A 26,084-nucleotide genomic window follows, 5' to 3' on the forward strand; every position below is an offset into this window, starting at 1 on the left:
TTTGTCCCTTACCCATACACGGTAAGTAATTGACCAAGATGTCAAGGCGGGGAAAATGTTCGATTTATTAAAATAGTTCATTTTTGTTATGCGAGAGCTTTTTTACGACGAAGTACACATACGCTTTATTCTCTAAAAAAACAATATTTGTTCTTTTCGTGCGTATAAATACGAATGCATGTTACCATTAATCAGTTCTTGTGACAGCTTCATAGTTAATAAAAATGTTTTAATTTATCACCTTCGCCTTATTAGTAGTGTCTTAGTTCGCACCTCACCTAAGCTAAACAATAAACAAATGGTCCGTCGATAATAAGTAGTTTCATACAGCCACAACAGATAGTTTACTGTTCAATTATGCCACCGACGGCTACGATACATGCTTGAGCTCGTATAATGACGGAGTTCATAGTGTTGTTCAACATTTCAATTGAAATGTCACGGAAGGCATTTATTATTCTTTCTCGCAAAACTTCAATTTCTCGGCTTCTGATTGGTCAAATCAAAGTTATTTGAACTAGTAATATGGGAAACTAAACGCTTGGCTACATCACAGGTTCGTTTTACTTTACCCTTGGAAAAAATTAAACTATAGTCATAGTCTATTTTTTATGTTTTCTTACTACAACCATGATTTTATTTCTTGGGTTAATTCATGCTACAACTTATTTGTGCCACTGGAAAATACAGTGGGAGGATTATAGTATTCATAATCCCGAAATTTATTAGTATATCAAGATTTATTTTTATTTAATGGTCAACTTTATTGGAACTCAGAAAATGTAAGTAAATAAACTCCGCCCTAAACATGTTGAGTTCCCAAATTCGAAAAATATTACTCAATAGAATCGAAGTACATAGCATAAATACTGTATTCATGACTGCGCAATCAAAAACGTTTCGACCTTGGAAGAGCTTCTTCGGAACGTTATCTCCTGGGGCAGTTGTTAATAAACGGTTAAGCTAATCCAAACTTTCACGTGTACTTCCTTTAAAGGGAGTAGGAAAAAAAATACAAACATTTTCCACTAAGAAGCGTTACGACTTCTTGTTACCGCAACTAGGGCCAATCACCCCTGATTCTGTTACACCTTGGACAGACAAACTACTATCTAGAAAATTCCCTTGGTGCTTTTAGAGCAGCGCCGTCTGTAGCGCTACGGTGTCAAAAAATGTAAAGATTTCCACACAAATATTAAGCAAGTGCCTATTTTAAGCAAACAACTTTAAGCCTAATATTGTAGCTCATCTTTCTATTGACGGCTTTTAAAATTCATTTTGCGCGTGAAAATACCTCTACATGTTATGGTCAAAAAAGCACGCAAAGAAGGCTGTGTGCCCAAGACATGTACCTGTAGTGTCGCGCGCTAAAACGTCATTGCAAAATATGTCAATTTGAGTATTCCCTTTTCTGCGCCGTAGCAAAGTATTCCTGTCAGCTGTTAGTTCTCTAATTTTCTAGATTATTGAGCCTTGGCTTGGTTTCAAAATTATGTTTTTGCGCGTGAGGTATAGCAGGCTTATTTACCTGCTTTTATACTCTAACATGGCGGCGTATTTTCAAGATTTTAAGATCCACCAATTATTTTCGATAATTGGTGATTAATAAAATATAATTACGACAAATACATATATAAAAGAGTAATTTTTTTATATATTTGTGGATTGTAGCTAGCGCGATTTCACGCGCATTGAAAATGAAAAAAGAAGTGCGCTCTCAATTACTTTGAACCATACGACCGAAAGTAACCAAATCATGTGACAACCAATGAGGTAGAATCGAGGGGTCGGACATTTGTACAAAATTCCGTACACTTCGCAAGAAATCTCCGACGAAATCGCCAAATCTCTGACCAAATTTCAAAATCTCTGACGAAATCGCAAAATCTTATGAAATCCCGAAATCTTTGACGAAATCGCGAAATCTCTGACGAAATCGCGAAATCTTTGACGAAATCGCGAAATCTCTGATGAAATCGCGAAATCTTTGACGAAATCGCGAAATCTCTGATGAAATCGCGAAATCTTTGACGAAATCGCGAAATCTCTGATGAAATCGCGAAATCTTTGACGAAATCGTGAAATCTCAGACAAAATCGCGAAAATCTTTGACGAAATCGCAAAATCTCTGATAAAGTCACGAAATCTTATAAAATCGCGAAATATTTGACGAAATCGCGAAATCCTAATAAAATCGCGAAATCTTGGACGAAATCGCGAAATCTGATGAAATCGCGAAATCTGACGAAATCGCGAAATCTGATGAAATCGCAAAATCTCTGACGAAATCGCGAAATCTTTGCCGAAATCCCGAAATCTTTGATGAAATCGCGAAATCTCCGACGAAATCGCGAAATCTTTGACGAAATCGCGAAAAATCTTTGACGAAATCGCGAAATCTTTGACGAAATCGCGAAATCTGATGAAATCACGAAATCACGAAATCTTTGACGAAATCGCGAAATCTTTGACGAAATCGCGAAAAATCTTTGACGAAATCGCGAAATCTTTGACGAAATCGCGAAATCTGATGAAATCACGAAATCACGAAATCTTTGACGAAATCGCGAAATCTTTGACGAAATCGCGAAATCACAGAGATTTCGAAATCCCGTACGCTTTTTTTGGGAATGTCCAACCCCTCGGGTAGAATAAATTGAGATACAAATCCACCTTCCAGGACCTACAGTATTTGTTGAGTTGGAGAGTTAGGCCTAGTAAATGAACTTAATCAAATCGTGTTGGCGCCATCTATCGTGTTATTGTAAAACTAAACCTTTATATATTTTGCAAAAGTGTCTGCTTATAGAAACAGATGGTGCCAACAAGATTGCATTAAGTTGAAACTTAAGCCTAATTCTTCTACTCGAATAAAACGCGTCTCGCGAATCCCAGATTTGTTTGGGTTTCTATTTATTCTACCTCATTGGTGACCACCATAGATATAGGAAACATATATAAAATATTTCAAAGGGAGTGAATACGGAGGCGACAGCTAGCAGAAACGCGTAATTTCTGCAGGCGCTATCTATCGGTAAGAAAGCTCGTGCTATCGTCGCGAGAGCCATTGTCTTCTGCTTAAAAATTATACTAAAAGTCACCAACAGATGGTGTCTAAAGCCTATGGCCTGCGGAAAGGTACTAAAATGCTAAGAGAGCTCGCGTTCTTGGTCATGCGCCTTCCTCGGTGTCTGCTAGGTGTCAGTTCCGTATTTTATGTTAGGCTTAGACGCCCCGAAATTTATCTAGACCTTTATATACATTTCTTATATCTATGGTGACCACCATTGAGTTGGGAATAAATAGAGGTACAACTAAATCTGGCTGGCGCGGGATCAATTTCGTTCAATATGGAGACTTTTTCAACTATATCGTTCAACCGTGGCGGCATCTGTCTCTAGTGGTGGCAACTATATTGCAATTGAATTTTTGCGCGAATCATATAACTTTACAAAATATAGATGGCGCTACCGCCTAATTATAAAGATGAATTTCGTACAGTCTTCTCAGAACAGGTCCCGCGTAACCATGGCAACCGAAATCGTAATTGTAATTCTAGCAGTATTATTCCCAATTAAATGGTGATCACCGATCCTTTTCGTAATCTGACTCTGTAATTTGTTTTTCTTAATCTGGCAACGCTGTACCTGAATATTGTCCCACCATCGGCACCAGGGTGAGAATTAAGGAATTTTTTTAAACGTTACCTGTGGCCAGTAGAGCCTAAGTAGTTTAATTAAAAAACTGGCCACTGACCACTTACCATTTTTAACCTTCAAAATCAGGCTTTCATCATTTAGGGTCAAATTATCTTTTCTTGACAATTTGTTCTATAGACCCGACCCGAATAAGCCTACTGAGAGAGAGAGACTGTTTATATTTATTTTTGCTAACTGCTAAATTCACTTCTTCTATACCGTGTGTAGAGTGTAGAGTAGACAGACTCACGACACCCAGTCACCCACCCATACACGCAATTGACACAAGGTCAAGCACACAGCATAGAATCAAAGACCAAACAATTTTAGGGACTATATAGAATTTTTTTAATGAACTAAAATCTTGAAGGGAAAAAACTTTGAATTAATTAAGTGGTCACTAGGGCCACTAACACCCCAAGCATTTAATTTTTAAACTGTGATAGTGCCAAATACTCTTTACAGACGAGGCTTATAAACCCGGGTTTAGATCCCGTTTTTGAAACCAGAGCTTATTTAGCTATACTGAAATCAAAGATAATATATAACTACGTACCCTAGATTCGAAATCACGGCGTTTCTCGATAGCGCGTTTTCTGTTGAGGCTCTTACTGAGTTCGCGCCGGAAGTTCGGAAAAATCGGGCTCCATAGCAGGGTGGGAAATAAGGAATTTCAAGAGATAACCCAAGATTATATTCCTCACCTTTAGTTTTCTTTCGTTTAGAAACATTTTTAGAGCTACAGGCATGATCCATTATTGTTTTAAAACCATATAACGCAAAAATATCTGGTATTTTTTCCGACTTCCGCCGGGAACTCAGTAAGAGCCTGCGCTACGTTCAAGGAGCTTGATTTCCAATCTAGGGTACGTTGTTATATTATCTTTGCTGAAATGTGCTATAAAAATTTAACTTTCTTTTACTGAACCCAGTTTTATTAGCCTCGTCTGAATAGGGTATTACAGGCTTGGAAATAAGGTTTATTTCTAAACTGGTCGATTTGGCCAGTGACTCCCAACTCTTGAATTATTTAAGTGGTCACGTAGACCAGTTGGTTAATAATACGGTAGATAATTTTGAATTAATAAACTGGACACTGGACCAGTGAACCCCTAGCTTTTGAATAAAAAAACTGGTCCGAGCAATTAATAAACTGGTCTTTGACCCAGTGACCACCGCTTATTTCCAATCCTGACCATGAATAAAGTTTATTATTTTTGAAAAAAAAAAAGGCCCCACAAAAAAACGGTCGTCTGCACATACTCGCTATCCTCCGCTCGTGTTATTTTGACGGCCGTAACACAGATTAGAGACTTATTTCATTTTAATTCTCATAAATTTACCAGGCTTTAACCATGGTTAAAAAGGTAAAACACGTGAAGAGTATTTTAGAGAAACTTGATTCCTATGCATCAAGTTTTTACGATGGGAATGACAAATTAACATCTACTGGAGGTGATCAACTACAGAAAAAAAGCAAAACATCTGCGAGAATGAAGAAAAAACTTAGAAAGCTTCGTCAATCAATGAAAGAAGAGACCACTGAAATTCCTCAGCAGTCTAACATAATTGGTGAAATTAAGAAAACTAAGAAAGAAAAATTTCTTGAGAAAATGGAGATTAATTTACCAGAATTAACCTCCCTGACCACTGAAACTAAACCAGATAGCACTTTAGTCGAGATCAATACTAGAAGTACCTATTCAATTAATGATAAAGTAGTTGTGTTTTGTGATTTGGCAAAGAAAAAACCCAAAACCACTAAAGTAATAGATGTGCAGGAACCTGAAATCCAGAATCAAACTAATATTTTTGATATGAAGAAAGCTCGTCATGAAGTATTAAGATATGGAATTTCAGGATTTGATAAAAAGAGCAAAGAAGAAGCTAACATGGCATTAGCTATTAAACTAGGTGCTAAACCTCCAAAGCCAACTTACAAAAATTACAAAATTTTGATGCATGAAAAGCAAAGATTGAAAGAGACTGAGAAAGAAGAACTTAGTTCCAATATAAAACCCACTCTCACCAGAATGTCAAGTAAAGTGAAAAATAAACCACGTGATAAAAATAAAGTGGCTGGATTTGATAGTCAAATTGGACGTTACAAAAATGGAATGCAAATTGTTAGCAAAAGAGAAATTAATAATGTTACGCGAAGTTCAAAAAAAGGAAGTAAAATCAGCGCAATTAAAGGTATTTAAAAATATGAACTGTTCCTACTTCAAAAACAATTTATTAAATATATATAGCGCAACTCAGTTATAAAAATACTTTTGAAATAAAACATCCCTTCACAATAAAAGAACAAAACAGTATTAATTTGATGCAGCATCGGATTCTTTATGAGCTATAGCTTTGTTTTGAATTAGATCCGGAATTTCCACAGCTAACCAAGGTCCAAGCTATTATGACAATAAATTAATAACTGGAAAGTTGAAACATAACTTAAAAAGGAAATTTGTTTACCCCTAAAGCCATAGCATGAGCTATGCCAAATTTTGGTACATTTCTAGCCCATAGTGGTTTGAAGTGGTCAGTTAAACAAATTTTTCCTCCTCTATACATTTTTGCAGTTTTCCCATCAAGTTCTGGTAATGCTATTTCCGGAGCTGTTGTTGGATACGTCACTGGAATCTACAAAATTAATATATTAAAGAAATGCTAATTTTTTTTTTACAAAATCAAAAACTTACGTCAAATTCAACATCAAATTCATATTTCATTAGCTCGTGTATGTACCAGCATTTTCCAAACCACTTAGTCCCATCTTTATTTGATTCTAATCGGAACCAATCGTTATCACTGGTTTTGTTATTACCAACATACTGTGGAATGATAAATTAGATTTAATGTCTTATTGAGATTGTGAAAGCCTCAGTATTTAATTGTTAGAAAGACTAATTAATAGCTTGGCTGTTAGTGGTAAATCAGGGAATATTTGTACAAGTATATTGAACCAACCAAAAAGTTGGAGGGAGTAATTACATTAGTTGTACTATATTTCCTATGCCCGAGAGAGTCTATTCTACCGGAGTTAAAAACTGTGCAAACCTAAGAGAAAATTAGGAGATACAATTTAAACACCTTGTGCTTTGGGGAAGTTGCAATTCTCTCTTTATGCAGAGTTTAAGAAACAAGATTTAATTTTTAAGTATAGCTATAACTGTATAATTTCAAACCAAACTAGGCTTATTTACTAAGCTTTTAAAGCCAGCTACACACATGAGATGTGACGCGATGGGAAATTACAAAAAAATCCTAGTTTTGGGCATGATTTGTTGCTTGTATGCACTCAAAATTAACTTGCAAGCTTTGTTTGCAGTCGGCTTAAGTATGTATATTTGCGAATATTGTGGTAAGTTAATACTAGGCGGCGCCATTAATAAAAGCAGTCGAAAAGAGACTTTCTTGTCCTATTACGTAGAAGGTTCATGAGTAGGATTACTGATGATTTTAATTTGGAATAATAATGGCTCACTTCCATGACCAAGGCCTTTCTATGAAAGCATATGGTTAATCATTACACATTCCTTACCACTATTAACGATTGATATTCTTCTTTTAGACGTGTAGGCCATAGTTCTTTATCTCTTGGTCCAGCTTTAGTTTTCAAAAGTGGTATTTTACTCAAAGTTTTTTTAGTCACTTCGTCCACCATTGCAAATTTTCGCAGACGTAGGCAGACGACAGGAAATCAGAACTATGGAATATATTCACTTTTTAATTTTGAGCAAGGCATTATGACTAGGGCTGGACATAAGTCATTTGACTACTAAAATTAATGCTCTGACTACTAAAATTAATCGAAATCTGACTAGTGAAAAATGAACCTAAATATTCATAAATAATGGTGAAAATGGCGTATAATAAATTCATCAATCTCATTTTATGAAAAAAATTGTGATCGACCAAATTCAGTTAATTCAAGCAAAGATAATTTAAACTTCGTACCCTAGATTCGAAATCACTCTCTCGCGCGTTGCCGATAGCGTTTACCCACTTCCCGCCGGAACTCAGAAAAAATTCGCTCCAATGGTGGCGCACTACTGCCATCTAGGGATAGAAACTAATTTTTTTTTGGAAGTTGCGGTGCGTAATTTGACGCGTTTTGCGTTCAACTCGGAAGTTTTAAAACATGATGGACCACAATTATAGCACTAAAAAAGTTTCAAATCGAAAGAAAAAACCTAGACTTACTAAAGGTGAGTAATATAATCTTACAAGCGATTCAAGCATAATTTGACTAAACTTAATAGTTCATTCAATTTCATTTACCATTTTAATAGGGTTCGTGTTTAACATCGACATTCTTAAGGAATATTTGCCTGAAATTTTAGAAAATTCTTCAAGATTGGCATCATTACCGAAAGAAGATATTCAAGAACCAGAATTACCATTTGTTAAAGTAAGTTTTTATTGGAAATATATGATTTACAATTAAGCGTGTTTCTATAAATACTCTTGTTTTAAATAAAACAAACCTAGGCCTAAATATGGCGCCTTACCGCAACCGATGGAGCCAATTTTTCTGAGGTAACGTGCCGGAAGAGGGTAAACGCTTCGTAACAAAACCGTGAATGGGAAAGCTCTCAGTATTCGAATCTAGGGTACGAAGTTTAAATTATCTTTGATTCAAGTGATAATTTTAATTCTGACGGGTAAAGCAAAATATTGGCTGTCCTTCTTGTTTTTATACCCCCATTAGTCAGTGACAACTAAAATAAATTAAGATAGGAGGCTCACTAGTCGGGCTGACTACTTAAAAAAATATCCTTATGTCCAGCCCTGATTCTGACGGTGTTAGAGCACCCTCTAGTGACCAGGCATATTAAATTAGGTATCGTAAACCGGAGTTAATTTTAACGCAAAGATTCTTAATTCAGATGATGCTTATTTTTTAATTCATACCGAAACGAGTCTATGTGGCGTAACGGTGCTAGCTTCTCCGAGGTTGGGCCTATGGTCTAGACTAGTGTCTGCTGGAACAGTCAAACTAAAAAGTTATAAAAACGTTTTTTCTTAAATAAACTTTAAACAAGTATTATATTAAAATGAAAGTATCATTATTTATTAAGTCAAATTTACGAATAACCTATCTAGGTTTCAATGAAGAACGAAAGGGGGCGTAGCGATAGCTTTCGGTCGCGAATAAACTTTGGTTTACTAAACCAAGTTCAAACTATAACTGTATAACGTTGTAAAAATCAATAGAAAATAAAATGTGGAAAACAGCTAAAATATAAATAATTATTTTACGACACCACGCAAAGCTTTAATAGTATTTGCGAATAGAGTCCAGGTGGCGCAATCTCTTCTGAAGTTCCTATGACTAAATCTGGGCGTCATAATTTCTCTGTGTCATCATGGATGAAGCACAAAACAGTGCGTAATTATAATGAAACACAAATATTGATAATTTACAGCTTCTATTTCATGTCTAAATTTCAATACTCAAAAACGCGGAATAGGGACTTGGCAGCATGACCTCACGCCGTACCTTTGCCCAGTGGCGTAGCTGATGGTCCGCAGGGCCCGCGCTGCGGGGGGGCTCGAGCTTCGGGGGGGGGGGCGCTAACTATAAAAAAATTAAAAAGAGATTTTTGCGGAGGGGCCTCTGAGTTCTCAGCTACGCCACTGCCATTGCCTATGTCCGCCCATTGAGTTGCGAATATTAATCTAGAGATCCAATCAAATCTGCTCCCCGCGAAACAAGTTTTTGAAAATACGAATGTGCCGTCTGCTCTAAAATGACGAGCAAACGTTATCATATGACCCGTGGCGCCATCCATTATTTTGAAGAAAAAAAATCTTTTTGCTTGAAAACGCGTCTTATTTGAACGAACCATTGAGAGATAGACAGCGCCACGGGTAGAATGATAACGTTTTCTCGTCATTTGGGACGCCGATGGGAGCAGACGACAGTATTCTTATTTTTAAAAACTTGTTTCAGGAAATACTGAAATCCGACGTTTTGATTGGACCTCTAAATTAATATTCCCAACTCAATGTGTCCGCCATGCTGTTTTAAATCACAAAACCCTATTTTTTTTCATTTTGTACTCTTTAAATTTATTTACTTTTGGTCCCCTTTAGCTGATACATTTTGAGCCGCTACTTCCTTGTCAACCGTATAATTCAAGGTCTTTTTTTACCTATTCGAACAAAATTCTTCCTCTTGCTTCCCCCTTTTTTTTGGCCTACCAGGAGGGCGAACTTTAGCCCGTTCCCTCTCCGGTATATTTCCAAGTGTTTTGTTTTCCAAGAAAATTACGATTGCACCATTTTTTGTAAACCTCCTTGCGAGCGTCCCTAACTACGTTTTTGACCAAAGGCCCTTTGGTCAAAAACGTAGTTAGATTCTCTTCTCACGGTCTCACCCCAACGGGTCAACAGCGCCCGAATTCTTTTTTACTTTGAACAGTTAATTTTCCCCTCTTTTTGAATTAAAGTTTTGTTAAAGTTTTTAAATTCGTTTTCGATCATTTAACGCGTTGTCACGACAAACGAACTGTTTAGATAGGCCTTTAGATTTTACAGTAAACTTTTATATCCTCCCGGCCCCTTTGCGGTATTTCAAAGTCACATGCTGGTATTCTTTTTTTAATTGGAAGAAGCATGGGTGACGTTTTATAACGTCATGCTGCCAAGTACCTATGGCGTAAAAAATCCTTAGGCTACTGGCTGCTAAATACTAATCGGCTGTGCCACGGCCAAATTAGAGAGGGAGAGAGGGGATCTAAGTTGGCTGTGGCCGTGGGTCCTTAAGGGGTTGGAGTGTAACCCATAAGGGCGGTGGTGCACTGGGTCAGGTATGGGCTGGAAACTGGGCTTCGACTCAGGCTAACGGAGAGGGTACAGGCACGTCAGTAATCACATATCGATTTCATTTGAAAAGGGTAAAACACACCTTACTGAATTTTAGTCGGTTTTGTATTGAGGAATTTTTATCAAATTTGTAAAATGTTGGTAAAATCAGCAATTAAAATGAACAAGCAAGCATTTGAATTATTTTATTCGTTAGATTATATTTAGGGCTGTGCGAGTACTCGAACATCATCGAGTACTCGGTCTTTTTTGAGGTCGAGTACTCGAACTCGACATCGAATAAGAATTTTGAGAATACTCGTCGATTACCGAGTACCTAAAAATTGCATATTCGGGTACCCGATTACTCAAATAAGCTGCTCTCTAAACTCTTCGAGTATTTGTTTTTTCAATCCTCGTTGCTTCAAAATCCAAGAGGGGTTTTTACAACTTTTTGGGGGGCAATAAAAGGTACCTACAAAGTTGTGGAAACTGTGGTTCATCTAAATAAAAGGAATATTTCCCAACAATGAAAATTACTTTGTACTCCTTTTAAATTTAATTTCCTAATTACTTGAATTAAAACCAGCTCCTAATCAAGTACTCGATAACCCGACGCGTTAAAAATATTACTAGAATCGATTAAGAGAAAGTTTCCCCTTAATCAAGTACTCGATTACTCGACTCGACTTCAATTACTCGACTCGAATACTCGATGAAAAAAATTTTATACTCGATAACCGACTCGATCGTCTAAAACCACTAATCGCACAGCCCTATTTATATTGTAATATATATATATTTTGATCGAAATAATAATTCTATATAACTTCTGATATGAGAAAGGGGAGGGGGTTAAAACATTCAGTAAATTGAGGGGTGGACGCGTTGAAATTCTTGACGAAACAAACTTTGATGAATAGTGGGTTTCTCCTTGGTATGTAATCTGTGTACGAATTTGTGTTTCGTTTTTATACGTTGGTGAAACCGAATGTAATGTATAAATAGTGGTTTTTAACATGAAAATAATAATAAGTAGGGTTAAAGTGCCGGTTCTGAAACATACAGCCAAATTCCACCACTTTGTTGTACAGCCAAAGGCCACCACATTTGTTGTCAGCCAAAGGCCACCACATTTGTTGTACAGCCAAAGGCCACCACATTTGTTGTACAGCCAAAGTCCACCACATTTGTTGTACAGCCAAAGTCCACCACATTTGTTGTACAGCCAAAGGCCACCACATTTGTTGTACAGCCAAAGGCCACCACATTTGTTGTACAGCCAAAGTCCACCACATTTGTTGTACAGCCAAAGGCCACCACATTTGTTGTACAGCCAAAGGCCACCACATTTGTTGTACAGCCAAAGTCCACCACATTTGTTGTACAGCCAAAGTCCACCACATTTGTTGTACAGTCAAAGGCCACCACATTTGTTGTACAGTCAAAGGCCACCACATTTGTTGTACAGCCAAAAGCCACCACATTTGTTGTACAGCCAAAGGCCACCACATTTGTTGTACAGCCAAAGGCCACCACATTTGTTGTACAGCCAAAGGCCACCACATTTGTTGTACAGCCAAAGGCCACCACATTTGTTGTACAGCCAAAGGCCACCACATTTGTTGTACAGCCAAAGGCCACCACATTTGTTGTACAGCCAAAGGCCACCACATTTGTTGTACAGCCAAAGGCCACCACATTTGTTGTACAGCCAAAGTCCACCACATTTGTTGTACAGCCAAAGGCCACCACATTTGTTGTACAGCCAAAGGCCACCACATTTGTTGTACAGCCAAAGGCCACCACATTTGTTGTACAGCCAAAGTCCACCACATTTGTTGTACAGCCAAAGGCCACCACATTTGTTGTACAGCCAAAGGCCACCACATTTGTTGTACAGCCAAAGGCCACCACATTTGTTGTACAGCCAAAGGCCACCACATTTGTTGTACAGTCAAAGACCACCACCACAATGGTGCACAGTTTTGTGAATTTAAGTTGAACGTGTAAAGACTGGTGGTGAAAAATGTGATATGTATAAATAGTTGAACCCCACCCGAGATAAAATATAATATCCCAAATCTAAGGTGTTTCCGGCCAGAATCAATAAGAAACCAGCAATAACTATGTAAGTATAAGACCGTTTTTTTTACTTAGAAAATGTTTGGAATATATGTATTTAAGAGCATATTTATTTTCGTTATTCAGAATGTCTACTGAATTACTATTTGCACTTTCGTCGGACAAATTTGTCGAAATCACGCCGAAGATAGACATTCGTCTAGAACTTCGAGATAGTGCTACGGGAATCACCTTAGATGAAGCCGATTTTCATGAGTTATACCGAAAGAAGGATGAAATACTAGCTTTCTTCGAAGGGAGGATTTTTACCGTTACTCTTAGCACCACTTCTTTCAATTGTGAGCAGTGCGGCAGGCGCGGCTATAAGGATGACATCCCAGGATCATCGTGCTTTTTCAGCGGTTCCGAGACGAAACGTGTTGAACTAAAAACGTATCAAAATCGAAAAAATTTGGATATCCGGGAGATGTTTCCGGGGTACGGTGAATTGTACGGCAAGTTTTTCCCAACCAAGAGGGGTTTCGCCATTGGTTACGCTCTCACCAAAGTGCTAATGGATATGTATAAAGACATTGTAACATACCTAAATGAATCAAATATGATATATGACTTTTTAAAGGACAGTATTTTGGAACAGTTGCGTGTTAATATCCGCCAGCGCGATAAGAAATCTTGACTATATTGAGATTTATAAAATTTTTACTTTAAAAACCTTTTTAAATGAAGAATTTTGAATAGTCTGTAACGCTAAACAACTTTTGTGAATAAAAACTATTTGATTTGAGAAAAATGTGACATTCTTTAAAATGGATTTCAGGTTGCAACATCCTTTTAACGGTCTGATCGCGGGTGCGACTCAGTCTGGGAAATCCTTTTTCGTGGCTAGTCTTATCAAATATAAAGATACGTGTATTTCACCCCCACCAGAGATAATTATATGGTGCTATACGGAATATCAACCCAAACTGTTTAATTTGGTATTAGATGATACACCCACAGTTGAATTTCACGAAGGGTTATTAGACGTTAAAATTTTAGACCCAAATGTCAAGAATTTTGTTATTCTTGATGATTAACTAAATATCAAATAACAAGGATGTCACGAATTTGTTTATAAGAGGTTCTCATCATAAAAACACGTCGGTTTTTGTACTCATGCAAAATTTGTATTATCCTGGGAAGGAAATTAGAACGTTAAGTTTAAACGAGCACTATCTGATAATTTTCAAGACACCACGTGACAAATCGGCGATATTTCATTTGGCTAGACAGATTTCCCCAACTAACAGTAAATACGTCATCGACGCCTTTCATCAAGCAATCGCTAGAGACTTTGGATATTTATGGGTGGATTTGAAACCAACTACGTCAGATGATCACAGACTACGAACCGGACTTATACCAGGAGAAGAGGCTGCCGTTTTTATCCCAAAATGAAGATAATTCATTATCATAAGGAGTTTTTAAAATATCTGTCTAAGTGTAATTCTTGTCAAAGAAATGCCGCCATCAAATATGCTAATAACGACGCGATTAAAGCTATTGTGGAATGTTGTATAAATGTTCTGCGTGGCAATGTAAAACTGTCAGATGATCATAAGAAGAGATTGAAGCGACATTGTCATATTTTGCGGAAGATATCTAAACCCACTACAATCGCAAAACGGAAAAAGATTCTAATACAGAAGGGAGGATTTTTACCGTTACTCTTAGCACCACTTCTTTCAATTGTGAGCAGTGCGGCAGGCGCGGCTATAAGTAGAGCTATCAAAAATGGCTAGAAAAATGATCCTAGTTCCCGAAGACGTGTATCGACGACTCAATTCGCAACCAAAACTTGACGAAAACTTGGATACGAAATCTGTTTTAAATAATCAGAAACTTAATCAATCACAAAAAGTAGAGTTGTACAACCATTTATTACAACGAAACAAAAGGACTAAGAAGGCGAAACTCGTTGAAGAACCGAAAAGAAAGAAAGACTGGTATTCAGAAATATCTATCGCGATACCAGATTCACATCTAAAACCCGTCATTGCTTTGTACAAGTGGATCGAAAGAAACAGTAAAATTGAATGGTCTGCCAGTGGTGAACTTAATTATAAAGGACGCCCTATAGTTAAATCTAATATCATAGACATTTTGCACGAATCAGTTTAAGGATACAAAACCAAACCGAAACATGAAATTGTTGGATTAGATAAATTTTATGAATTGTTGACCAAGGAAAATGTACCCAAATCGCTTGTAAAAAATAAATTCCCCTTTGAATCCCCTATTGAACATGTACCTATTATTTCTAACGATTCCCCAGAAAAGGTGTACGATGATTTAGATTATTTACCCCCAAGTCCCGAATCAATGTATGGTAATGAATTATTGAGTTGGATAAATTTGAAATAAAGAATATAATAATATATCAGGTTTCAGTTCTTTCATTCACGAATTACACCTCAACATGGAAGGATGCAACGATCCTACTCCGTCTGGGTTGATAACCTCTTTATCGATATCGTACTTAAAATCACCCAAACTTATTACTGCGTTTTTGTTATTATTTATTATTATCGTTTTTGAACTATTTGAGTTCACGTACTGGTATCACGAACGGAAATTGAACTGTACGATGAAAGGATAAGCTAGAAGAAATATACTTCAATGTAAAGGACGCCGGTAGTTACGGAGGCATTCGTGGTTTTTATCGGGCTGCCCGATCGAAGGGTATTAAAGTGACCATAAACGATGTGAGAGAATTTTTAAAATGACAAGATACGTACACGTTACACAAACCAGTGAGACACAATTTTCGAAGAAACAAGACGATAGTGTATGGGATAGACGAACAATGGCAACTTGATCTGGCAGACATGCAAGATATCAAAAACCACAATAGTGGATACCGATATATCTTATGTTGTATTGATGTATTTAGCAAATACGCATTCGCTGTGGTTACCAAGGATAAAAAATTATCAACTATGGTAAAGTCATTCAAATCTATTTTAGAATCAGGTCGACAGCCGAAGGTTGTACAGACTGATCACGGTAACGAGTTTCTATGCAAAGACGTTCAAGGTGAATTAAAACGTAGAGGAATCAAGTTTTTCGCAACGCACTCTGAAGTAAAATCTAGTATTATAGAACGATTCAATCGAACCTTGAAGTCTCGAATGTACCGATATTTTACGGAGAAAGATACACACAAATACATCGACGTTTTACCAGATTTATTGGAAGCTTATAATAACAACTACCACAAATCTATTAAATGCAACAAGTGAAGAATGAAAATTCGAAACAGGTGTGGGATAATCTATACGGGAAAGTCAATTTTTCTCCCCCAGTCTCGTTCCCTTTTGAAATAGGTGACTTGGTTCGTATAACCAAGAATAAAACCACGTTCGAAAAGGGTTACAAAGCCAATTATACCGAGGAAATATTCAAAGTAGTGGAGCGCTTACCGAGAGACCCTCCGGTATATAAACTGGAGGATTTGAAAACTGAGCTCATTTCGGGTGTGTTCTACAAGGAAGAAATACAGAAAATCGGGAAAGACCTCGACAACTGTTTATTTAAAATAGATAAAGTTTTGAGAAAAAGAACTAAACCCGACGGAACGAAAGAGCTTTTAGTACGTTGGCGTGGTTACAGTTCAGATTTTGACTCTGGGTGCAAGAAATTGTATTACTATGAGTTTCTATATAACGTTACCCTCGGACTCGTCTATAGGTTATTTCAGGAATAACACTTTAAGCAAGTCCAGGACGTATTTACCGGAACCAATAAAACTTGAGGGAGCATATGAAGTTGGACTAGCCGAAATAAGTTATCCAAGAACGTGGAATAACGTTAATGAAGAATGTTTAGTTCGAATTTGGAATACTGTAGAAGATATTATAGACTACCCGGAAGAACCTATACCCAAGAAGACTAAAAAACAGTCAATCAATAAGACGGCAAATTTTGTGAAGAGAGATCTCGAAGATAAAGTGCGTGATATAAGCATACTTATACCTCCCTGATATTACGGCTCTACCGAAGAATTACTAGAGATTATGTCACTCGATGATGACGAACAAAAAATTAACTCAAGGGTCGAGTTTTATTACAACAAACCTAATCGGCGAGTGGTAGTCGAAATAAAAGGAATGAACCAAGTTTACATACCGCATGAAATCGCCATCATATTAGGATTTACGAGAACTCCAGGCCGAGACGTAACTGTAGTGACTTCCATGACGGCGCCTTTTAGCTGTGATATGGACGCTGGGTTACATTCTCTGTTCATATACTCCGATGTCATACAAAGTCAGTCGGTTGGAGATTCAGATGTTCCCTTATTCCGTATTATAAGTATTCAAGGAAAAGACGGAGACACTGTTGAGAAGGAGTTTTGTAGACCTCATTATATGCCTATTGCGAATAACAATTTTCAAACCATTGAAATTAATATTATGAGTGAAATGGGTCATCCTGTACATTTCGAAAGAGGAAAAGTTCACGTCACTCTTCATTTTAAACCCCGAAGAACATGGTCTTATCTATAAAATCAGATGCAAAATCTTTCTTCCATTCATTTGCGGCTAGCGAGTCAAAGGAGAAACATGTCTCCGCGTAATTTAGACCACGTTTCCGTAAACGATTATAATAACTATTACTTAAATCAAATCGGACACGAATCAATTCCGGTATACCGTGGAGTAGCCGTGCAAAGAGGATATGGACTTGGAAATATATTAGCCTCGGCATTTCGGTCGGCCTTGCCTTTACTCAAAAAAGGTGCCACATTCCTCGGTCGAAAATTTTTAAATACCGGAGCAAAAATTGCTTCCGACGTCTCGAGTGGCGTGTCTATTAAAGACGCGTTAAAATCTCGGGGGAAAGAGGCGGGGAAAGAAACCTTAAGAAGAGCCGCCGAAGCAGTGAGTAAACTTAGTGGAAATGGACGTAAAAGGAAACGTAAAACGTCTCCCATCATCAGTTCAGTTCGAACCAGGAGGAAGAAAAGACGTTCTCTGCTTCAGTCTGATATATTCTCGTAATCATCATTGAACAATGTCTCTAGCCCACCCCAGTTCACAGAACAGCATTAGCTCGGAACTTGATTTATTTCACGTACCTTATACTCAAACTGGCATAATAGGAAGTCAATGGGTTGAATATAATCCAACATCGAACATAAACGAAAACCAAGCAATTATCTTTAGTATCGCTGGAAACTCGGAGACGTACATTGATTTGAAAAATACTTTACTTCAAGTTCAAGTGAAAATTGTTAAAGCAGATGGAACTCTACCAAAACCCGATATTCATGACACTGTATCTAAAACAACAACTCCCGCGGACAAAGTTGGTCCAGAAAATTTGTTTTTACACAGTCTCTTTGGCGAAGTTCACGTATCATTGGGTGACAGATCAGTTACGTCATGCCCTCAACAGTACCCTTACAAGAGCATGATTCAATCGCTCTTGACATATGGTGGGCCAGCCAAGGAAAGTTTCTTAACAGCGTCCCTATTCTATAAAGACAAAGCTGGGAAATTTGACGAATTTTTCAATAACGATGGATTTACGAAACGCGCAAAATTTGCCCAAGAAGGTGTTATTGACATGATTGGAGTTGTACGAGCCGATATTTGTCAACAAAATCGACTTATTCCTAACATGATAGACCTAAATTTCAAGTTTATCAAAAGCTCAAACGAGTTTTGTTTACACACAGACGGTGAAAAATGCAAAGTCATTTTCACACATGCATCAATGTTTGTCAGAAAAGTTAGATTGACGCCAGAGATTATGTTATCCCACGCTAAAACTTTGGAATTGGCAACAATGAAATATCCCATCACCCGTACGGAATGTAATTCATTTTCAATTTCCCAAGGGAACAAAATATGCGTTAAAGACAACTTATATAATGGTCAAATACCGAGTAAGGTGGTGATCGGATTTGTAGACCAGAATGCGTATTTGGGAGACTACAAAATGTCACCTTTTGCGATGCAATCGATATTTTTATTTTTTATTTTGGCAATTTGCTGCATAATAAGGTGAGCGTCATATCTGTTTGTAGAATATAATTAGTATAATTAACTTAATTTGTGATATTTCTCATTTAAAATACCTGCTTAAATTATGCATAAAAACTGGAATAAATTTCGGTGCTTTTAATTTCAAGTTGCAGCTCTGACATGCACTCCCCCTGTATGCGCCAGTATAGTGGTCATGGTCGCGAGTCTTGATCAAAATTTTTGTAAATGCTTCCTCACAAACGTAACAATGAGTCTCTGCCTGGTATGAGAGCTCTTCAACATCCGTTAGGTTCATAGGTATATTTTCCTTCAACATTTCGGATATATCTGAGGCCTCGTTCAAAAGCATCTTCAAAAACTTAAGAGCGCCATCTTTACCACGATACGTTTCGTGTTTTACAGGCTTACCTATGTTAAAAATATTTCGTGGGATATCGTATTAATTTAATTTGATTTAAGAAATAACGTACCACTCGGACCAATAATGACATATGAAAACCCACAAGTCACGTGTAAGGCTAGTGTCATTGTTGAAGACAAAGTCGCGTCTGGCCAACATGTCGCTATTTTCGACATTAACGATTCAAAATCCGCAAAAATAGTGTAGGGAACCTTTGAAGAATAAATATATAGAACGTGAATTTTCAAAATCATCGAAAAATCACTTACCATTTGATTCCAACCGAAATTTTCATCTCTACACGCTGTGGTTGGCGTGTATTTCTTCCGTTGTACTCCTCCTTAAGCAACGTCGACAGTAAAAAGTCTTGTGGTCATGTTTAGAGAAACCGTTGAAGAGACGGCTTAGATTGCGAATTAACACGTAATGTTTATTTCGTCCGTTTGATACCAAAAGTAAATCAATTTCTCTCGACTCTGGAACACGTTTTTCACTTACGTAACGAGGGAAAAACCCTTTTTCGTAAGCGAATATGTTGATTGATAAATTATTAACCTCCTCGAATCTTTGTAGTTTATACGCGTCCAGTTCGAATGGAAATGTAATTCCACACAAATTGAGTTCGTTTTCGTATCGTTCATAATTTCGAAAACGACTGGGGTTTGCAGCCACTGGGTGGAGTTTCGCTAGCACCGACCATAGGAAACATTTAGTGTCACTGGTATCATCGGGTTTAACATTGACTGTGGCGCGTTTTCTTTCAATTACTGGAGGTAGAGGAAAATACGTACCCCCAACGAGGGGCAGATACTGTATAATGTTAATTTGGACATAAATAATTCGGTCCAAAACCCAACCACTCCCCATTCCCTCGAACTGTTGCATAGATTCATTAATTTTGTCTCTACTAGAGTCCATTTGTTGTTGAATTACCTCCGGTGATAGAGTTGCGTGTGTATATCCTCGGAAATACGGTGATGTCTCCACCTCGATGTCGGTATTTGCGAGTTCTCGGGTATAGCGCGCACGAACCACCATATACCACATGGTACCATTCATGATATTAAGTTTGTTTCTGAGATACGTTGCCAGAGTTTCTTGGTGATCGTTAATGAACAGCACAAGATCGGTAACCCCTTCTGGAGCCGTTATGCGTGCCGATAAAATCGCGTCACCTAGCGCTTGAATTTCCTCAATTTGATTAACTGCTGGTTGGTCAACTTGTGGGGCAACTGGTAGGGCAACGGGTGGGTAAGCGTGAGGTTCGACTTGATGATCGGCAACTGGTTGTACAACTGCAGGGGCGCCATCTAGTTGTTTGACTGCAGGGGTGACGGCGGCGGGATCATTTTCAAAAAGTTGCCCAAGATGGTAGTCTTCTTCCTGGATATTCAATAGATCATTTAATGGGTCTATTGCACCACCACCACCACCACCTTCTTGGGCCTCCATAAATTCAGCCATACCCTCGTCATCATCGGACAACAAATCGTCAATATTTCGACGGTAGGGGCGACGACAACTTCCTGATTTTCAAAAAGTTCCCCAAGATGTTGGTCTTCTACCTGAGTATTCAACAGATCAATTAATGGGTCTATTGCACCATCACCTTCTTGGGCCTCCATAAATTCAGCCATCCCATCGTCATCATCAGACAAAAATTCGTCATTATTAAACCCAGCAGCGACATAATTTTCAGGTTCGTCCATGGTCCCGTTTAACTCAACCCCCTCGTTATCGTTAGATAGAGGAGCATCGTCTTTGTGAGTGTTAAGAAACATGACTCCAAGAGCGTCAATCGCGCGGTCATATTCCATGTTTGTAATTTCAATGAGTGGCGTTTGCTTCTGAGATAAGTTGTTCATATATTCCCCCACTTGCCCGACCCCGTCTTGCGTAAGCAAAAGTTCGCTTAACGGGTCAGCGTTCTGTTCTTGATCGGGAAATATGTTACTTAAAAATAAGTTGAAAGAAGCCTCCATAACGGACTCTTTGTTTTCTCCACTTACAACAGCCCTGTCGAGAGAGATGTCGGGATGGTAATCTATAAAAATTATACATTTTTCATACTAAAAATATCTTTCCAAAATGAATATATATATATATATATATATATATATATATATATAGACTTACCATTTTCATATCTAATACTTTTTGGAATAGAAGAGTCTGGGGATGCAGCCCTCTTTCGAGGGGAAATCCTATGAGACGGTCCTGACTGTGTATATGCGGGACTGGTAGCAGGGATCGCTCCACTCGGATAAAACTCAGGTTGCGTATGTCGTGGTATGACGGGTGCGTCAGCTGCGGGCCCGGGGTTCGGTACCATGGGGGTACGACCTTCAGGTTGTCCATGTCCATTATTTCGCTGATGTCGGGTTAACGCGTCTCTCCGTGAAAAAGGCCTATCACATACCGGGCATACGAAGGATGCATTTCCATGAACGGTTGACATATGACGGTCGAGACTACGTTTTTCGGTGAATTTTTTCAAACACGTGCTACAAGCAAACATCGTGAAGTCGAATGCGTCCTTAAAAGGTCTTACATAGGCTTTTTATATTGAAACCCCTTTCCACATCAGATGTAAATGACGCATACAGTGTGTGGTGTAATACAAAAAGTCGGTGGTCAGCTTTCCTATTCACAGTCATTAACCATCACCACCTATGTATTTTACAATAACGTGACCCTAACACAATGTGGAGCAATTTTTGGTTGCCATTGTATATATGATTGACAGCGGAAAGGTATTAACGCTTTTTTTTTCACTAATGGAACATTCGATTTTCGGGTAATTCCCTCGGGGACAGGGACAAGCTTACAAATTCAATAGTTTTCGCTTTCTTAAATTCGATATGCTCTAGCGAAATCGCTGCTAATGGAACACCTGATTTCGGAGTGATTTCTGGGGATTTACAAATACTTTTTCTGGAGATTTACAAACACAGTAGTTTTCTCACTAATTTAGCGTGAAAGTTTCTATATTTATCTTTGTGAGTTGGAAAATCATGGGGGGGGGGGTGTTGCTATGTAAAAACCCATTCACAGTTTGAACCAAAGGTATAAATACAAATGTACAGCATATAAAATATCATAGTATACTCTCTCACTTAACGGGTTAGACCCTATCAGAAAAATGGTTGTAGGAAAAATCCCAATTTATTCTGAGATATTTGATGAGCTCCCTTCTTCTTCTGAAGAGGAATATGAATCGGAAGGTGACGATATGTCAATCCCAGAGTCTATTGATTCACAAGAAACTCTCCCCTTAAGTGTGCAAAGCGAATTGTGAGTATATGTTATTAATCTAACTCTCTACCTCTCTATATGTTACGACGATTTAACAAATTAGTTTTTTCATACTTAGGGACGATGGTGGATCACCATTATTGTTTCTAGAGGATATAATACCCCCGATTTTTTTCAATGTCAATGGATTTATGAATGAAATTTGGTTTTTTTTTATCCCACGTTTGTATTAAATTAAAATCTATCCATAATTTAGCCTCATCAGTTCTATCCCTGTGTTTTTTTGCACCATATGTCGAAGAATTTGGTTATGATTTTGATTACATTTTAACTCAGATAGAAGATGTTATTGCATGCAACATGTATCCGAGGTATATGGGCTTTAATATTATTGAATAAAATGTATTCATCATTTCCTATAATTTCCTTATTCTTATGAATTACCTATTTAGGTGTACTAGAAATAGTGATGGGGTCATCGAAATACCGGATGATTGTTCAAATCGAAATTCAGATGGGTTTGCGTAAGAATTATTGTGTTTATTAACATCGGTTTACGCTTTAATTATTTTTTTTGTATAGAATACAACCAGCTCTATACGCATTTTATCTAAGAAGGAGGGATTTTAGGTTGCGAAACAGCAAAATTTTACCAGGAGGCACCGAACTGTTTATGTCCGATTTGGAAAAAGAAATATTTAATTATTTAAATATAATTATTGTAAAAGAAATTATAGAAAAATTTAGTGTAGCATCTCGAATTTAATTTTTTTTTCATCAATTTAATCTTGTGTTGTATTAAGTACCAAGAAAATAAATGTTTCGTTTAACAGTGTGTTTTATTCAGACAAATGGTTATTTACATGGTCTTGGTGTTTATAGACCCACTCTGAGAACAGAACACTTTTCTCCAAAGCGCAAGAATATTTCTTATTTAAATGTATAGTTTTATGATCATATAAGCACGAAAACACGGACCCCTCTTCACTTCTGTCCAACTCTTCAGCTTTCGGACAACCCACTCCGTTTAAATCTATCACCTCACGGTGTATCAATTCCAAGAGAAAAAAACATTTTTCTTTGCCTTTACAGAAAATTCGGTCGTACCCCTGCACGGCCAACGTGATACAATCCTCCAACTTTTCGTACGGCGTGAATCCATAGTCCCAGGGCAGACCGTGAATGTTGCGGGTTAGCCAATCGTTTTGTCGTCGTGTACGGAATGATAGCTCACTTCCTCCGTGCGGCGGGGTAAACACATGAAGCCACGCGCGGTGATGCAGTGGCCGAAGTAGCGGCTAGCTCCTTCACTATATTGTGGGTACCATCTTCCCTCGCAGGGCCGACCGTAAACTCAAAATCGATGATGACGGATTTTTGGTCCCTAAACAAAATTATTTTTAGAATAAGACTAAAAGTTTCTGTCTTTTAGAATAATACTTTAATTTCTGTCCAGAAAATATTAAACATACTTACATAGCTCTTGCTGGTCTTATAATATTTGTTCCTCGATAGTTGTTGGTAACTACTTTAAGTTACAATTATTATTTTTTTTCTCGGCTATTTATACATATCACATTGTACACCGCCAGTGATTACGCGTTCACCACCCCATTCACCAATTTAATATTACGGGGGAAATCAGGGGTTCAAATTTAAATTTAATTAACATTGTGAAATGTTGTTTATTTCTTAAGTCGTAATTTACACGGTCTTCGTACGGTATAACGTGAACAAAAGTATTGGAGAAACGTACGTGCTTCATACAGCTGGTTAAAAAGTGGGGTCTGTCAATCAGGATTATAGCCTTTCTTCCCCGCGAAATAGTCGACCATTAATACAAATGAAGACTGCTTCTTTCAAACCCAATGAAAATTGGGGGGCTGTCAATCAGGATTATTCCGCAGGTATGAACTTAGTAACGTACGCGCTTCATACAGGTGGTGAAAAAGCGGGGTCTGTCAATAAGGATTATTCCGCAGGTATGAAGAAATCTGTACATCAACCATTAATACCCAAAAAGGTAACTACCTTCTACAAGCCTTTAAATTCACCACCAATGGTGATATAGCTTTGCTAGTTCACCACTGGTGGTGACCTTTGACTGTACAACAAATGTGGTGGCCTTTGGCTGTACAACAAATGTTGTGGCCTTTGGCTGTACAACAAATGTTGTGGCCTTTGGCTGTACAACAAATGATGTGGCCTTTGGCTGTACAACAAAAATGGTGAAATTTGTCTGTATGTTTCAGAACAGGCACTTTAACCCTACTATAATAATACTAATAATCAGCGCCGCCTTAGGCCTAAGTCATCAAGCGACTTTTAAAGCCATTAATTCAGGTGGCCGGGTTGCAATGCGTAGTAGGGTGGTGGCCAGCCCTTCATGCCTCGCAAAAGTGGTCGTACAATGGAAAAAAATAACCTACTAAATTTATTTATAGCTTGTTATTATTCTTTGGCATAGTATATTTGATATTGGAAAAACAAACTATAAATATTTGCTGAGAAGCTTCTAAAATTGTTAAAAAAGGGAATTATTGAATTTAAGTTTTTTAATCTTCTAATTCCATAAGTAAGTACAAATTTCCTGATATAAACCCACGTGATTTCTATCTTTGGGGCCATATTTACACAGGTTAGACTACTTCGGCTCAGAGATGGACGCTTATGAGCTTCTCCCGCTTGTGTATAGTTTCGGAACTATAATCAACTATTGTTAAAATAATATTTATATTTGAAAATGGAGCGCCACCTATATTTTAAATTTAAATGTATCGTAGATAATTAATAAATTTTAAAATACATATTATCAAATTATAAATACGTTAGCTCATTAGTGTATTTATAATTAAAATTTATAAAAATTTCATTTATAATAATTTAATTAGTACTGTTTATATACATTAGAGGGCGTACCAGTAGCATAGAGTAATATCGGCGTGACGTATGTCGACGTCACCCATGCTTTTTCCTATAGATAAAAAACTGCCCTCAAAATGGTGGCCATAGCCCAAAGCTACAGAGCGATACTACTCTATAGTAGAAAACAGGGTTGCCTGTCAGAAGAACTTAAAGGCTCAAAACGCTAGCACGTATGAAGGTACAAGTAGTCTAACCTGTGTAAATATATAAACCGTGACGTCACCAATGTAATTTGCCTAAAAAACAGTAACTGTCATGGCGGCCACTATTAATACTACAGCTGTGACGTTACAAATTTTCAAAATCGTGTCAGACGAAAGCACTCAATAATGGGTCTAATTACGTCAAGCGTCTGCTTAAGTTTCTAACTTGCTAGCTTCCACAGTGCATTAGATTTGACCTCCGACGAGCAGTTCCGCCCGCCGCCGTTAGGGTGCGCAACCATAGTTTTCGGTCGTGAATTCGTAACACGCCTGGAATCTTCGAATTTAGGAAAACGTTTCTTAGGACCTTTCTAACTCCTTGTTACCCAAAGAACACCCCTGTAAATTTGTGCCATACTTCTCTTTATGATATTTCGGTTCGTAGAACGAATTAAATCTTATTTTATTCTCTTTTGCCGTAGTATGATATTTTGTTATTTGAAAGGCCAAAGCTACTATATTCAATTAGTTTTTTTAAGAATTCTTAGAATTTTTTTATTTTCAAAAACAAGAAATATAAAATATTTTTTATAATAAATATTTTATTACAAACACAAATATTCCTTTTCTTGAAGCCTAAATTGTAAATATTTAATGTAAATTTCATAATAAGTCTCAACACAAATTATACACATTCTTAGTTAAAAGTATGCCCGATATTATCTCAAACCATGCTCAA

At 37.5% G+C, this 26,084-nt stretch overlaps 3 protein-coding genes across 4 annotated transcripts; 2 read left to right on the forward strand and 1 right to left on the reverse strand.

Moving 5' to 3' along the window:
• The first annotated feature begins 5,005 nt into the window (after positions 1-5,005).
• LOC149933245 (uncharacterized) lies at positions 5,006-6,023 on the forward strand. Its single transcript, XM_090155213.1, has one exon. It carries the CDS (start codon positions 5,054-5,056, stop codon positions 5,900-5,902), a length of 849 nt encoding a protein of 282 aa, XP_090011339.1. The 5' UTR covers positions 5,006-5,053; the 3' UTR covers positions 5,903-6,023.
• Ufc1 (Ubiquitin-fold modifier conjugating enzyme 1) lies at positions 5,922-7,395 on the reverse strand. 2 transcript variants are annotated; one of them, XM_090155214.1, is made up of 4 exons: positions 7,237-7,395; positions 6,395-6,526; positions 6,168-6,335; positions 5,922-6,103 (listed from the first exon to the last, which is right to left on the reverse strand). In XM_090155214.1, exons 1-4 carry the CDS (start codon positions 7,357-7,359, stop codon positions 6,017-6,019), a joined length of 510 nt encoding a protein of 169 aa, XP_090011340.1. In that variant the 5' UTR covers positions 7,360-7,395; the 3' UTR covers positions 5,922-6,016. The 2 variants fall into 2 exon arrangements, with proteins under 2 accessions (XP_090011340.1, XP_090011341.1); XM_090155215.1 differs by having other exon boundaries at positions 7,180-7,307.
• A 10,250-nt stretch (positions 7,396-17,645) lies between these two features.
• Positions 17,646-18,644, forward strand: LOC149933247 (uncharacterized protein F54H12.2-like). The gene has a single exon (XM_090157248.1). It carries the CDS (start codon positions 17,646-17,648, stop codon positions 18,642-18,644), a length of 999 nt encoding a protein of 332 aa, XP_090013374.1.
• Positions 18,645-26,084: the final 7,440 nt, after the last annotated feature.

This window comes from Leiobunum rupestre, chromosome 8 (assembly GCF_980474605.1).
Source record: "Leiobunum rupestre chromosome 8, qqLeiRupe1.1.hap1, whole genome shotgun sequence".
In the NCBI taxonomy this organism is placed as follows: domain Eukaryota; kingdom Metazoa; phylum Arthropoda; class Arachnida; order Opiliones; family Sclerosomatidae; genus Leiobunum; species Leiobunum rupestre.

What these genes read in the sequence shown, in the direction of transcription:
- Ufc1 (XM_090155214.1), bottom strand. Translation starts at nt 7,359, where the DNA reads ATGGTGGACGAAGTGACTAAAAAAACTTTGAGTAAAATACCACTTTTG. An exon ending in AATATCAATCGTTAATAGTG is followed by an intron (nt 6,527 to 7,236) that starts GTAAGGAATGTG and finishes ATCATTCCACAG; the next exon opens with TATGTTGGTAATAACAAAAC. An exon ending in AATTTGATGTTGAATTTGAC is followed by an intron (nt 6,336 to 6,394) that starts GTAAGTTTTTGA and finishes TTAATTTTGTAG; the next exon opens with ATTCCAGTGACGTATCCAAC.
- LOC149933247 (XM_090157248.1), top strand. Translation starts at nt 17,646, where the DNA reads ATGTCTCTAGCCCACCCCAGTTCACAGAACAGCATTAGCTCGGAACTT.
- LOC149933245 (XM_090155213.1), top strand. Translation starts at nt 5,054, where the DNA reads ATGGTTAAAAAGGTAAAACACGTGAAGAGTATTTTAGAGAAACTTGAT.